This window comes from Leuresthes tenuis, unplaced genomic scaffold (genome assembly GCF_036924035.1).
Source record: "Leuresthes tenuis unplaced genomic scaffold, fLeuTen1.0.hap1 SCAF_2, whole genome shotgun sequence".
NCBI lineage: Eukaryota > Metazoa > Chordata > Actinopteri > Atheriniformes > Atherinopsidae > Leuresthes > Leuresthes tenuis.
The window spans coordinates 4,257,122-4,273,394 of NW_027325356.1; the positions used below are offsets into that span (position 1 = coordinate 4,257,122).

General features: G+C 40.5%; 1 protein-coding gene across 1 annotated transcript; it reads right to left on the reverse strand.

Annotated features, from left to right (window-relative positions):
* Nucleotides 1-12,468: 12,468 nt before the first annotated feature.
* cartl (cocaine- and amphetamine-regulated transcript-like) lies at nucleotides 12,469-14,429 on the reverse strand. The gene is made up of 3 exons (XM_072381185.1): nucleotides 14,180-14,429; nucleotides 13,395-13,472; nucleotides 12,469-12,786 (listed from the first exon to the last, which is right to left on the reverse strand). The coding sequence occupies exons 1-3, from the start codon at nucleotides 14,315-14,317 to the stop codon at nucleotides 12,679-12,681; spliced, it is 324 nt and encodes a 107-aa protein (XP_072237286.1). The 5' UTR covers nucleotides 14,318-14,429; the 3' UTR covers nucleotides 12,469-12,678.
* Nucleotides 14,430-16,273: the final 1,844 nt, after the last annotated feature.

Sequence of the window (16,273 nt, forward strand, 5' to 3'; positions counted from 1 at the left end):
TTACAACCCAGACATGCAGTTAGGTTATCTGAAAAGACAGTGAGGGGCTTTTCAATCATCTGTTATTTCTCCAGGAGTCATTAAAAGTCCTTAACTCTCTGACACATAAAAGCAAAATAAGATCGTGTCCAACAAGCATCCAAAACCAATTAGTGGTCCTAAATAATTAATCCCGGTGAGCAGCTGTTATTAGAGTTGTTGTAATGACCACATTAGTCACCCAGATTTTCTGCCTTTGCAGGTGGATCATTGTAACGTATTTCTGTTTGACAGTGGAACTGGAGTAATGCACCAGTTAGGGAAATTACTTCAGGCCCAAAGGTCAGCAGTGTCTCGCTTTAATCTGCTGGTGCTCTCTGATAAAGCATCACTCATGTCAGATTGTCCCTTCTGGGGCAACATGAGAGCTGCAGAAGCACAGGAAAACAATCTGAAGTTTTCAAAAGTACATTAATCATTAGTCAGACTGTTCTTTTCCCTGAGAAATGCAAAAACATGCTGTTTTGACATTAGAAAATGTCAGTAAAAAGCCTTTAATGGGAGCTCTTTTAAAAACACTTAATTTTTCTTTCACTTGACTAACGCTGTCATAGTTACCAGTGTCATCACATGACATTAAAAGCATCTTCACTGAGGGTCTCATTTTAATGCATTTATGTCCAAAGTGCACGTCAGGAAACGGGTGCAACGACTTCCTTAAGTGAGAAAACATAGCTGTGTTTTGGATCTTTATAAATTTGTTTTTCTTTATGTGATAAAGTCTTAAGTTGCACTGCTGAGTGAAAACCGTGTTTTTTTTTGTCCACGAAGACATTTCCACTAGTATTGAACAGTAGATCCCCACACTCTGAGGTGAACTCCTTCTCATACTTCCCTCTGAAACCTCTCTTGAATGTTCTCTTTATAGCCAATCATGTTGCTAATCAACCTAATTAGTTGTGAGATGTTCCACCAGGTGTTTTCTAAGTTTTACACAACTTTTTCAGTCTTTCATTGCTGCAATTCCACCTTTTTTTTTTTTAAATGTGTTGTTGACATATTCAAAGTGAGTGTATATTTTCAAAGTATGATACAACTTTTTCGATTCAACAAAGATGTTGTGCCAGTATTTTTTATCTTATTGTACACACACACACACACACATATATATATATATATAAGTGCAAATCACAACGGCAAAACAGAAACGACATTAATCAAACCAGAAAAGGTAGGTACCCTCGGGTGACATGAATCTTCGCTGATTGGACTGGTGGTCCATCCTTTGAATCTGTAAAATATATATACATATATATATATATATATATATATGATTATGCATATGTCTTTGTGGCCTTAGCATATATACATAAAACTAATTAATGAATATAAAAAATAGTTAAGTATTTTTTGTTTTTGATAATTGATACATTGATTATAGTCATACTTGCTAATATAGAAAACATAAATCTCAGCAGGCAACCAGCAACAAGAGGTTATAAAATAACCAAAGTAAAGATAAAAGGTATAACATATAGTAGAAATATACAGTCACTGTTATTGACTGAAGTCATTAAAATCCCAGCATAAAACAAAAGCACAGTGATGACTGCTGAGAGTCTCATTTCTACCCAAAATAAGCACTGATGTCAGAATTATTGGACAAAAAAGTGTGCAAACAGGCTCTAATTAGTGAAATCACCTGCTGACATGAACAGCCTCCTGGAGCATGATGTTGTCAGAATCCTGCTGGGATTGTGTCCTGCTTTCACCTGACTCTACAGGTGAAAAGCAGCCACTGATTACGTGATTAGAGTCAGAGCCTGCAGGGATCTCAGAGAACATTTGTGAAGAAACAGCACCATCTGCTGGCCTCCAGGTGTACTTTTTGGTCGTCAGTGTTCGCTTTCTGCAGGGTGTTGATGAAGATTCGTAAGAGCTTGATAAGGGCAGCTGGACTCCGACGTGAAGCTCGAACTTGCATATTGATCAGGGGCTTCAGTGGCACGTGTAACGACCCTCTCTGCTTATAAGCTCCCCTCCATCTAGTTTAGAAGTGAAGAAGCCTTTTGGATGAGAGGTGAGACGTCTTCAGGGTTCAAGAAGAAGTCCAGTTGTCCTCATTCAAGCTCTTAGGATCACTTTCTACAGCATGGTTGATTTTAGGGAGCAGTTTATCTTATCAGACACTTGTTTCAATGACACAATGATCAGAATATTTGCCTCCATAACAGCCTGCCCCTGTAGCGTTAATGATCTAATGATCTGTCCACTGAATCAGGTACTTTCAGCAGAGAACGTTAATCCCACTTAATCATTTTTAGATTCACAGACATTTGGTGAAGCAAATATCCAAAAATGGAATAGAGGATGTAGCCACATTATATAAGAATTGCCAGCAGTATACAGCAGTAATCTCCATAGAATGGAGGTTGTTGAATGCCAGTAAAATGACAATTCGGATGTGAATTTCTGTGTGGCATCACTTCCTCCTCTCACCGGGAGCCCTGAGGATTTATGACAGACCTTTGTTCTTTCTAAACTGATTCACAGGATTACAGGACAACTGGCAGTGATTCTGCCAAAGCAGGCTACAATAATTTGACTTTAGCATGAAGTTGAATATAAGCTGCATGCGGAGCTGTTTACCTCTGTTCACACCTTGCTCCAAAGTGTTTTTTTTAAGAGTTTTTCCTGCATTATTGTGTCTTCCAGTAAGCTTATCAGCAGTGCAGCTTCCCATCCTTTTGCATCCACATCTCCTCACATCATTCTTCTCCTCCATCAGAGTCTGGACTGCAGCTGGAGGACATTTCTGTACAGCTCATGGCATCACGGCCACCTTCATGTCTAAAAGCGATGACTTCGTCAGCTTTTCATCACTCTGCAAGTATTTCTTCTATATTTAGCATCTTTAGTGGTGGGTCTGTTAACAGAAGGTACCGTGCAAAGGAAGATTTGCACACCAAAGAGCTCCTGGCTCCTGTATTTGCTGTTTTTGAGCACCAAGCCCTTCTTCAGACTATTGTTATTTAATAGTCTGAAAGAGGGCCTGGTGCTTGAATATTCCACGCTGATCAGTCTGTTCTCTTTCCATTTCGACTGTCATTTGACCCCAGCATCCCCTCCAGTATATTTTTAGAGGTGTGCAGCATCTCTTAAGTTTCCTGATGTGCAAAAAAAGGACTTTTTTTGTTGTAATATCTCTTTTAAAAACAATAAAACAAACTCAAAGTGCTTTGCAGAGCAAAGAGCCACAACCACAGAAATAAAACAAAAATAGAAACCCTCAGCAAGACTTACTGCATCTCAGATACATTAACAAAGGAGCAATACAAACCAGGAAGATAGTATCCATGATTATTTAAACCTTCAAACAGGATATAATCATGTCTGCTGCACAGACAGTTTACCACTTCTGCATTTTTAAGGCATTAAAGTCATCCTTGTTTCAGAGAAAATCATTAACTTTTAATTGTTTACATTTAGAAGTTGATTCCTACTATCATAAGACTGTATCTAGCCTTTGACTTTGTACTAATTAAAAGTACAACCATTCCTCCAGAATTGGAAAATAGTTCAAACAAGATGATGTGTGCTTTGTTTTCATAATCTGGGTGCTGGTTCTGAAACCGATCCCCTCATTTCATCAACTGAAGAGACCAAACTCAACACCCAAATGTAACAGCATGACAAGACATTGCTGCTAGTTTAATGTATGTTAAAGTATGTTTTTTAGATAATAATTCGGGGTGAAATGACCCTTTAGAGATGAAACGTGATCCTGCAGCATCCTGAGAGCCCAGAAACAGTTTCTCATCTGTTACTTTATACTCTGAACCAATCAAGTCCACAGGAATCTCATTAGCATCTGCTGTATGTGGTGAAGCTGGTGGCAGAAAGAGATTGTTTTCTCCCTCCCTGCAGGTTTTTGGCACGCCAGTAAAATTATTTGCAATCTGAGCAGTGCACTTGGGAACTTGGAGGAATTACAGTCACAGTCTTGTTCACAGATTTGATGTAGTGTTCATCCATCCACAAAACACACTCGACCAAAATGAGTTTGGCAAGATCTGAAAATGAAGGTTCGGTGCCTTGAGTTATATTTGAATTACATCTTGGTTTAATGGATTTTCATTTATGCCAATGCATCTCTCTTGGCTCAGTACTCAAACCATTAATATACAGGAAAATACAGGACCTAATCTTATGTTTAGCCCTGAGACGGTTTTGATGGATTCTTTTCATAAGCTCACAGAATCTGAATGGAGCTGCTGGAGATTTTACAAAAAGCCTCATAAGAGACAACGACCGTCACACCTTTAAAGTTCACCTTTGAAGACATTAAAAAGCTACACCTACATGTGCAGAAACACACAGATTTAGAGCATCATCCAGAAACACGGAGGATGGGGTAGCGTGCACGTTTCATTCATAAAAATCCGTGTTTCCAATCCTGATCCTTGAAGACCGTATCCTGCATGTTTTACATGATTTCTGTCTGCAGAGAACAGCTTCTGAGCTGCTCCATTTATCCGAATCAGATGTGTTTGTAAAAGATGCACGAATATATATTTATATGGGGCTCCATCAGTGCCAAACTTAATCTCACTGTTTATGTAACACAACACTTACATAAGTGTATGTGAGTCTGAACGAGAACTTCAGCTGGGACCAAGCCCATAAGCTGCCTCCTGTGTCTCTGAATGTGCTCTGGCTGGACCATCATATAATTTGGCCTTTTGGTGAATCGCAGTTGGTCTGATATCACTTCTCTCGGCACTCGTATGTGAATGAGGAAGTGTGCAAAGTCCAAAGACAGCCAGAATCAATGGGAATCGTATCAGGAAAGCAGTCATAACGACTCTATCAAACAACATTTCAGGACGACACAGTTAAACGGCTTTGTCAAAGCTTGGTCCCAAGTATTATTATTATATATGTTATTATTATTAGTAGTACTCAAGTATTATACAGAGTCATCAAGTAACCACATGTAAGTGTTTTGTGAACATATGAACCTATTTTTGGCACAGATGGAGCCCCATAGTTTATCTGTAATACAGTTTACTTGAAGAATTTATATCTTTGAAGGATTTGAAGGTGGCGTATGTGTGAAATCGGTTCATTACAGTGCCATCCATTGTAAGATATCAGAAACATGTCGAAAGATTTGGTGTGAAATTAACTAAAACTGACCAAACATTTTTACATGAGACGAGCTTATTTCCATGTTAGTCTGACACAGAACTAAACTAGATCAGAGGCTTATCGACAGCAAAAAGATAACAACTTAAATTTCAATCTCTGATAAATAACTTAACAGGGATGAGCACGCCAGCCCCCCCCACGACCCGACCGACGGATAGAAAATGGATGCCATGATTAATTAAAAACAATTAATGCATTATTTCTTTTTGATCGCGATTGATCGCGGCCTTAGCAATCGGCTTAATAAATAGGAGGAAAGTCACTAAGAGTTCAGAGTTCTGAATCTAATGTCATTAATTTAACTGTGATTAGGCCCTGTTCTGTTTGCTGTTTGTTGTCTGCTACCTCTTCAGTTTTAAGACCACATTGTTGTGGCATTTGTTGTGCTGTTTTTTAAATATACATGTCAAGTGGGTCTACAATGCACTTTTTTATTTGAAAGAAGAAATAAAAGATAAAATAATGTTTTTCTTTGTGTTTATTTGATTCTAACTGTATATTTTTAATATAGCGATTAATCGCGAGTTAACTATAGAAAAAATGCGATTAATCGCGATTAAAAAAATTATAGTTTGACAGCCCTATCTGCAGTATATAAACACGTTCCATTGGTTTTATTACAGGAATCAACCACAGCTTAAATCATGATGTGGTGCTTTGTTGTGTTGGACAGGAAAGTTTCACCAAAAATTCGTGTTCTTCAAAGTGACTCAGAATGAGGTTCAAAACTTCTCTGGTGCTGCTTTAAATAAAGTGCTGAGTTCAGTGTTCTGTGACAGTTGCACACCAGTGCATCACTAATCCTCTGAAAACATTAGGGAAAAGGAGAGGCTTATCGCAGTGTGAGGTAATTGGTGTCTCTGTGTAATTAAACCTTTGCATCCACTGAACATTAACCAGGACCCAACAAATAAAACACCATAATCACATTTCTAACACATTCTCTAAATGTGTTTTACTAATTAAATAATTTACCAGTCAATATTTTCATTATCAGTGGTTAACATGATTAATGTGAACAGGGTCATTGTAGTAGAGAGTTGGCCAATCACACAACATTTCTGGCTTTTACCCGATTAATTTGGTTTTTTAACAACAGTTTTACTGTTTCGGTTACTCTCGCTATTCCAGAATAGTGCTGTTTCCATGCCAACAAAAAGGCTCCTACACCCATGTACAAGACCCAGCTCTAGATGTCTGACCAGAGACTTTTCACTGTCCGTGTCGGACACATTAAATTAGCAGCGAGACCAAGATAAACTGAGTTAAAACAGACCAAAATACTGGATTTAGGATATAATAAACTACTTTTGTCTACTTTGTTTGGTTTCCAGCTAAATGGTATTTTTTTTCAGGGGCTCGTCTGCTCCTTCGTAATCTCAGATCCACGCTGTCAAAGCGGTAATTAGGACAATAAAAAAGATCTTCTTCGATGAATCCCAAACACCAACCATAACAGTTATCTCTTGCTTTATAAAACTAATCATATTTTGTGCTTCTCTGGTGTAAAATTGAGTAACTGAGTTTGGATTAGCAATTAAAAAGGGTTCCTTAAATGATCAAAGAGACTAGAGCTTTATTTATTCTATTTGCACAACACTGCCTCAGTTATTTTGCTGTTGATGGAGCTCATCTTCTACAGCATTTTGTTAACAGCTGACCATCCAAACATTAGGTTGTGGGGGTCACTAAGTGACTCACATCAAAGAGGCTGTACATTTAATGTAAAGCCTGTCAGTAATTACTCCATGAATTTTAAGTCTGTCACAAAGGAAATCTACAGTGATCAATAACCTGGGAAAGGCCCTTTGACTTTATTAGCTGTGAGCATTGCTGGTTGAGACAGATTGGACCCTTAAGCAGAGACAGGTAGTTTCAGATTGTTTATGCACAGGACTCAGGTAAGCATTTCCAGCGGCTCTGCAGATGAGAGACGGATAAGTGTCCAATTCACCAGGTTAGTAATTAATCTTGGAATTGCAGAGGAAGCAAACGGGTATGTTTACTGAGGCAATTATTTTTTCTCCTTTCAGAGGGATTTCTGAAGTGAGAGTTTCCGAGTGCAGGATTCTGAGGCAAGAGACTGGCTGCAAGTCATTCAGGGAAGTAAATAGCAGTGAGTTAAATACACTAAATACTGATAAAAGTCTTCAGTCCCAGACTAAAGCTTAGACCTGCTGAGTACCGTAAATGTGAAGTGACGCCTAGGACTGCCCCGCCTAGGACTGTCAAGTCTAGGACTGTCAAGCCTAGGACTACCACGCCCAAGACTGCCCCGCCTAGGACTGCCATGCCTAGGACTGTCAAGCCTAGGACTACCACGCCCAGGACTGCCACGCCTAGGACTGCCATGCCCAAGACTGCCCCGCCTAGGACTGCCATGCCCAAGACTGCCCCGCCTAGGACTGCCATGCCTAGGACTACCACCCCCAAGACTGCCCCGCCTAGGACTGCCATGCCTAGGACTGCCCCGCCTAGGACTGTCAAGCCTAGGACTGCCACGCCCAGGACTGCCACGCCTAGGACTACCACCCCTAGGACTGTCAAGCCTAGGACTGTCAAGCCTAGGACTACCACGCCCAGGACTGCCACGCCTAGGACTACCACCCCTAGGACTGCCATGCCCAAGACTGCCCCGCCTAGGACTGTCAAGCCTAGGACTGCCACGCCCAGGACTGCCACGCCTAGGACTACCACCCCTAGGACTGTCAAGCCTAGGACTGTCAAGCCTAGGACTACCACGCCCAAGACTGCCCCGCCTAGGACTGTCAAGCCTAGGACTACCACGCCCAAGACTGCCCCGCCTAGGACTGCCATGCCTAGGACTACCACCCCCAGGACTGCCACGCCTAGGACTGCCATGCCCAAGACTGCCCCGCCTAGGACTGTCAAGCCTAGGACTACCACGCCCAAGACTGCCCCGCCTAGGACTGCCCCGCCCAGGACTGCCACGCCTAGGACTTCCATGCCTAGGACTGAAAGCTGACTGACACTAGGTTTGATTGAGCCTTTTGGAATTTCAACTGATCTCAATTAAAAAAGGGGACACATTTATTTTTTTTAATCATTTGAATAATCACAGCAGTCACAAGGTAAAAACAGCAATACACACCTTCAAAAAGGATGTCCAAAAATTTGCCAAGAATGATAAGAGGAGACTACCTTCCTCCCCAAATCATTCAAATCCTCTCCAATTGCATTCAAAGACTTTGCAGCTTCTTGTGATCACGGGAGCAACTATAATGGTAAATTATATGTATTTTAACCCTAAATATGATCAGTTTCTAACCCTACCTAAGTAGTTCTGTTTTCTAACCCTAACCAAATGATGTCATTATCTAAAGCCAACCAGGAAATGACAACATAGGGTGACACAGAGTGTTAATGCTGCCAGAGGGATCTGTAAAGGCTAAAAGTTGAGGAATGAAAAAGAAATCTGGTATGAGGTCAGGGAGTAAAGAGGCTTCTTTAAACTGCTCCTCGTCTGTGCTGCAGGCTGGGAGCGTGAGCCTCATCCCATCATGTCATCTGACTTTTTTTGTCACGTCTCTGTAAGATCTGAACTATTAAATGTGCATTCATCTTTCTAATCTAGGGTCTATGCCTCACAATATCTGAACCAATGTGCTGATGTCTTCCCCACTGATCTGAATGCAGGTGTCACTTTAATTCGTGTTCCTGGTCCTTGAACTGTCAGGTCAAACAGTTTGTTTTGGGGTAAAGGTCAGTTTTAACTAAACAAACAACTACAGGCCCCAAAGACACATAGATATTACTGTTATACGGTTTCATCAGACGGCTCAGAGAGAGATGACAACTGAAGAAGTATTCTGCACACACAGATCTTGTATTAAGTCAGTGATCACATGTCACAACAAATTACTGGGTATATGGGACATAAATGATGATATTTAATGTGACCTGGACCCCACTGGAGTCGAATGACTCAATTCCACATATGTGTGGAGCGGGAAATCCATTAATTCATAAAGGAATCTCCGTAATCCCCATTAGGTGTGCAAAACTCCACAATCTATTATTTTCCCTTCTGGAATTAGCCTTGAGTATGTTGAAAATCTTAACTTGTGTGCCAGGAAAGTTGGACTGACTGACTCCATGTTTCCAACTCAAGGGAAAACCTTATAGTGGGATTTAGGCAACATTGGTACTGAAATGATGGGAAGCCATGGAGACATGCAGGATGTATGCAAAGCAGTATTTTATCAACCTTTTATCCCAAATCTGCCCAATTATTTGCAATCGTGTTGCTTTGTGTCGGTAGTAACATGTGCATACAAGTATTTATCTGTCACAGTTTATGTTTTGATTGTTGTTATGTTCAGGTTCTTTATGTTCTTGTCATGTTTCTCTCCTGCCATCAGCTTCACTCACTCAGTAATCACCCCCTCCACAGCATTTAGTCTCCTGGTTTCCTCTCATTCATCGCAGAATCCTCACAGACGCTTCATGCCACAGTCACAGAAGTCTGGTTTTTCCTCATAGTCTTTGTTCCAAGTATTTATTCACAGTCTTGTTAATTCACAGTTTGGTACTTTTGTTCTTGCTCCCCCTTTTTGTTAATAAATCTTGTTATATTTGAAAGAAGTGCATCTGGGTCCTACCTCCTCCACCGCTCCATTAGTGACATTATCCAGCTGAAAAGAAACTAATTCCCTTGAACACAAAGGAGGGCAAAGTCTGTAAATAAGGGAGAATGACGGATTGAAACGAGGACTAATTAAAACTGATCCACAAGCTATATCACAACTGTAGGGGCTTGATTAAATATGGAGAAACTTCTTCTGTTATATCTTCTGTTGAAGTCTGTTCTGGTGGACGTGCTTTGCACATGGCTGCAGTGGTAGTTCACACACATGCTAACACTAATGCTACACACTTCAAAATGGCCTCTTCAAAATGGCCTCTTCAAGGCAAGAAGAAGAGAATTTGTAACTCTGGTAACCGGCGTCTCTCTTCACTGGGGCTCTTTAAGCTCTGGCTCCATTTTGATTTTCATGTGCATTTGCAGATGGTGTTTTTATGTCTTTATATATGTCTTTTTTGTGTTTTATATAAAGTGGACTTTATAGATGCAGTGTTGAAGCCAGAGACATGTGCCAAACCTGTTGAGGCATGGACTTTGGTGCCATTTCCGCATGGTTTCCATGCTGAGTTTAAAAACAGGAGGAGTTGTGGGGAAGAGTGTCCAATATCTGTACAGCCCACCAAAACCTCAGAGGGTAACACTGTTCAGCATTCAGGTGTGATTATGTGTGTAAACGATGGACTTCTCTCGGTGTTCCTGCAGCGTTGTGCGGTGTCACTTTTCTTAGTAGTGCCACAGTGGAGCTATTTACGATGTACACTGCAGTGAGTGCATTGTGCCTCGATCTCAGAATAACCGGTTATGGAGCCCTGTTGACTGACACATTGCTTCTGTAGTGATTAACGAGCTACACACAAATGCACTATGAATAGCTGCGTGTGGTTACAAAAAAATGCGGTTAAACGGCTCGTCTGCTGTGACAGGTGTCAGAACTGTGTTTGTATGTTTGATCACTCAACCACAGACCGTAGAAAAACAATTATGTTACCATTAGATGTCAAACGTGACGCTGACGTGAAAGTGCCTGAAATGCAATACCACCGGTGACCACTAGGCGCTGACCCCAGCAGACTCCATTCAAAAATACCTAACGTGGTTATATTATCTCAATCTAGATCTAGATCTTGATCTCGGTAAACTTGAGGCTTCAGTACAGCAGCTGATAAACCGATGACAATCTTTCATTTACAGTCTATGGACTCAGCTTACTCTTCTGATGAGACAGGAGCTAAAGATTACACTAGATAGAGAGCTTTACTGTAGTATCTTTCTCTAATTATTATAAGAAAAACCTTTATTCAGTTCAGCTTCTTTGTGACACAAGTTCTTTCATTCCTTTCAGCCACTGATAGAGTTTCTCCACTCTAATTTAAATTAATATAGGCATGAAATACAAAGAGAGAGAACAAAAACACAGGAAATAAGAGGCATATAGTACTTAATAAATATAAAAATCACAGTGAAACCTTTTTTTTAAAAAAAGCCAAAACAAAGAAACAAAAAAAAAGCTTCGATTAAGTCAAATTTATCAACAACAACACTTTTCTTTCCTTATTGACTCATTTTTATTACATACTGAACAGCTTCAGGGGTTGAGAAAGGGAAGTATCTCCAGCAGAAGACATTTAAATGAGCTCCTCTGTCTTTTATGGTTCTGGGGATTAAAACTCCCCGGATAAATGTAAAGTGTGTATCTGGTGGCTGCAGGCCACATGTACTTCAGCTCAGCATCTTTTTTATACTTAGAGTAAACGTGGCTTTTGTGACTGCTGCACAGTTGCTTTCATTCATCGCAGTTTGGGGTGAAAACACCGCTAAAAAAGCATCATTAGACCATATTTATTCCAACCTGTGACATGTTTAGTGGAGTGAGATATGCAGAAAATGGAGGAGTGAAAGCTAAAACGTTAAAAAAAAAGTATGCAACAACTCGCATGTCACATGCACGAGCCTAAAGCTCAATTTAAGACCATCATCTGCTCTTAAAAAGAGGTTTAAACACTGTGTCATTATTAATTATAACGATTCAAAAAACGATTACTCCAAGTTCCATCGGCTTAATCCGATCCAGGATCCAGGGGATGCTGAGGCCCATCCCGGCTGCCATCAGGCCAGAGGTGGGGTACACCCTGGATCAGCTACCGGTCCATCACAGGACGGAGAGACGAAAGAGACGAACACCCAACAGCTCACACTCAGGGCTAATTTAGAATAAATAATTCACCTGTTTTTGGAGCACCTGGAGAGTTCTCATGCATGCACACACCTGGAGTTATTGCTGCTGGCTCAGATTCTTAATGACACGATGAAGTGAGGTTGCAAACACTTTGTTTTAGGACCTCAGGAGTTATTTTTCATAACATGGTGAAATTATAGAATTGAAAGCAGGTGACGAGGATTTTAACATGACCCCTGTTTGCATTTTAATAATTAATTAATTATATGTTAGAATGCTTGTCTTTGACATGAAACATCTGAAACATCCAAATTTCATATTTAGATTTCCTCTTAGGTGTCTTCATGACTTGTTTTATCATCAATCATCAATCCAAATATTATGAGTCAAATAGACTCAGATTCAAGTTCAGATGCGTTGAATTTCAAGCTGTAGCAGCAAACCGTGAACAAACAAACCAACAGCAATACATGATGAAGCATCTGTTTATTGGACGTGAAGCTCGTGCGTGCGACAGGACATTAACTGGACTGAGAGCAGTAGAAAACACACGTTAAACCCCTCGGGCAACAGCAAAAACAGTACACAACAAAGAGAAATGATGTTAAACACTGACAGAAACGGAGAGACGAGGCGGGGTTGGTTTATTGAAGCTGTGCCACCAGCTGAAAAGGAAAACTCCTGGAAGGAAAACTCCCGCAGTGGCTCAGATGCATTTGAGCAGGTAGGAGTTGCAGTTCGCTCCTCTTCTGCAGTCGCAGAGCTTCCCGATGCGAGGCCCGAACTTCATGGCACAGCGGTCACCCATCCCACACTGAGGAGAGAAGGAGGACAAACTTATTATTCATCCAGTCAAACAGTCGGTTAATCTCACTAATTCAAGAAGAAACGATGAATCATCAGGAAAGACATTTAGTCATGAAGTTATGTTGTAAATACGTTACTTCATAAACTTTGATTTATTCTTCAGGGGTTTTATTTCCCTCCTTTTGATTTAATTGGGTTTTTATATCAAAACGAGTAAGACGGAGAGGGAGAGCTGTAATCCAACCCAGCGTTTTTCAGGAAAATAATGAGATCCTGATCATTAGCTCAAATTGGGCCTGCAGGCTGATTTACTTTCACTGAGGAAGCAGAAGGATTGAAAGGATTTTGTAGCCTTTTAGTTTCCTTCTTTCAGCTAATTGAAATCAGGCACTGATCTTTATTAGCCCTTAATTACACTCAGTGAAAGACTGCTGTTGACATTTTGTTGTTATCTTTTAATTAGTGGCAGGTATCCCTTACCAACCAGTTTAATTAAAAAGCCGTGGAGGGATGCCTTCAATAGAGAAAAATGACTCAGCGCAGCCTTGTGAATGAGTTAATTAAGCTCTTCAAAGCTGCACTGCATCAATATTAATGTGAGAAAAGTTAAGTTACCAGTGGAATGCTCCCTCTTTTCTCCGTGGAAGAAGAAACATGATTCATTTGGCCCAGCAGAGCCTCCAGCGCTTCTACCTGCGCAACAAAGAAGTTGGAGCACAAAAACAGAAGCAGGAACAAGTTTAAGCTTAAATGCAAAGTATCAAACCTTTGAAAAACAAATTAATAGCCTTTAAATATAATCTTTATACTATTTCACAAGACGCTTTTCGGATTTAGAAAGCACAAGTCCTCTGTGAAGCTGTAAGAAGCTGTAAAAACTTTAAAAAAGGTCACTGTTGTGGGTTTTGTGGACACACGACTACATTAAAATCAAATATTAAAGCTGTCTTTTGCATAGTTTCTTACCAATTCTCTAACATTCATTTAAAAGTATTGGGAATCTTTGGAAACTTTGAGATCTAGAAGTGAGAATATTGTTAAATACGAACACTATCAAACACGGAATGTAAAAAAAAAACATAACAAAATACCTATTTTTGTAATAGAAAAAAGAAAAAGGCGCAACTTTATCTTTACTTGAAAGATCAAACACACTCAGAATATCTGCAGGCCTGTAAAAGTTTATAATTTTCCTCAAACCGACTCTTAATCGCTTTTTTTTCAAACAACAGAAAATATATTAAAATGGATGAGAAAAAATTCAGTGTCTACAACAAACTAATTTTATTTTGTAGAGATTTCCCTACTTTAATTAACGCGAACCGGCTGTGACTTCAGTCCATTTGCTCCAAGAGTTCCGACAGAAGCTCTGCATCTGCAGAGTTCCTCGCCATACTGACCAGGTCTCTGTCTGCGGCCGGTTCTGGTTTCCCGGCTCCAAAGTCCTCGGCGGGGTCCTCCGGTGGTGCCTGACCGCGACACAGACCGGACAGCAGGCCAATGAGCAGCAGCCCGCGGAGCATCCCGGAGCTCTCCATGGTGCTGGTGCCAGTGATGGAGGAGGGCGGAGATCCTGGTAGGAGGCGACAGATCAGGGGCTGGAGGAGCAGAAGGTCGCGGCAGGTCTGCAGGAGGTTCTCCTTCCACCCACCGGACTTTCTCCTCTTATACAGACTCGCAAAGCTCCGCCCGAGAGGCCGCTGCAGCAGGAAGGAGAGTCCTGCATGGTGGGCTCGAATCAAAATAGCTCGGTTAAATTGATTAAATGAAGACTGAATCGATACTGATCACCATTCTTGTGTTAATGCACTTAGGAGATACAGCCCTATATGAGCAGGTTCTTTAGAAGACCGTGCAGATCCACGCGCAGGTGAGCTGATGACCTGGTCACGTGATTTCCTATCAGGTGAAGTAAGAATGATTCCATTGTATTTTATGTAGTTTGGTCAATTGTAAGAGGCTTTAGCTCCTAAATGTACACATTTATACAGAACTCCACTCACCACCATGCACTGAATTAACTGAATCTATCCACAGAAAGTCCCAATAAAATTAAGTTTTATTAAAAACAGGATTTGAAAAACAGGATAATTAGAGAGAGAAAACTTTAGTAATGTGAGCTGATTGTTGACCGTAGACATTACTGCGTTATTTCTGCCTTTCTTATAGTTTCTTCAGAGTTGCCAAAACACTTCTAATATACATATCTTCTTTATGGGGAACAGAAAGAATAGACCTCAATGGTTTCCCCGTTAGGACACCAACAGATACCCCGCATTAGACAAATAAAGACCTCTCTAGATGCAAAGCGGGTTAGTTGGTAAGTTGTTGTTCAGGACAGTTTTATGTCACTAACTGAGGGAGGAGTATTTTTCATATTTTGTCTCTTCCACAGGCAAATCCAGAGAAAAAATATGGAATCATCCCTCTTGGTGAAGATTCATTCAGCTTTTTTATATTTTGTGGGAAACTAATCGCAGTTAAGACACAAAACGGTTTAATTTAGCAACTGAAAATGACAAAAAGTAGACAATGATTTTGGAATCAAGGGCTTTTTTTCTTAAATCAAGAGGAAAATATGAAGGAATCAACTTATAAATTGCATTTCTAAAAACTAATATCTACACAAAACTAAATATATGCAAATTAGTCTGCACTAAAATGCGAATGCTATCTTAATGAGCTGCCGCTCCTGGCTGGTAACAAGGAAACATGATGGCAACAAGAGAGCCGTGGGTGGAAGCAATAGAAAGCCGACTGGGTTTGAAATCGGGAGCAAGGACAAACAAAATGGGAAGGTTGTGAAAGAGAAACATACAGGTCGAGCAAAGCAATATGACTGTGGACAGAAACAAGAGTCAGTGTTTGTGAGTAAACTGTAAGAAATCAACTAAAATAAATGGGATTTATTTCCAGAAAAGCCAAAGTAAACCATCAGTGGCACCTAAAGAGAAGAAAACCAAGTCACTGGATGAGGAGATGATGCTGGAGCTTTAGTTTGGCCCAATGAAAAGATGACTGACTGAAGAAAACAAGCACCATCACAGATGATATGGGGCTGATAAAGGACCAGAGGAGATGGCAGCCATTACCTCACAGGTGGAAACAAACACTCCGGATCTCAGTTCGATGAAAGATCCATCCATCCTTTTTCTAGATCCAACTGTCGGGTCACAGGGGGGCTGGAGCCATGGGCCTAATTTAAAAAAATGGTCCGTGACATGCCTCCATCGTGCAAAACTGACGTGATTAGTGTTCAATAAAGTTGGAACCTGACTGCAGAAGAACTTATTTAATTCGAGGAGTTTTCAAAGAATTCAAGTGTCACAAATGCCAGAGGAGCTGAAACAACGTTTTAATTTGTGATTTCATCCTTTTTTTTTCTCTACTTATCTGAAATTAAACATTTGCTACAACAGTTTTATTCATTTATTTTCTCAGCTATGATTTAATGAGTCAGAATGTGCAGCTGTTCAAGCGGAGGAGGTTAAGCA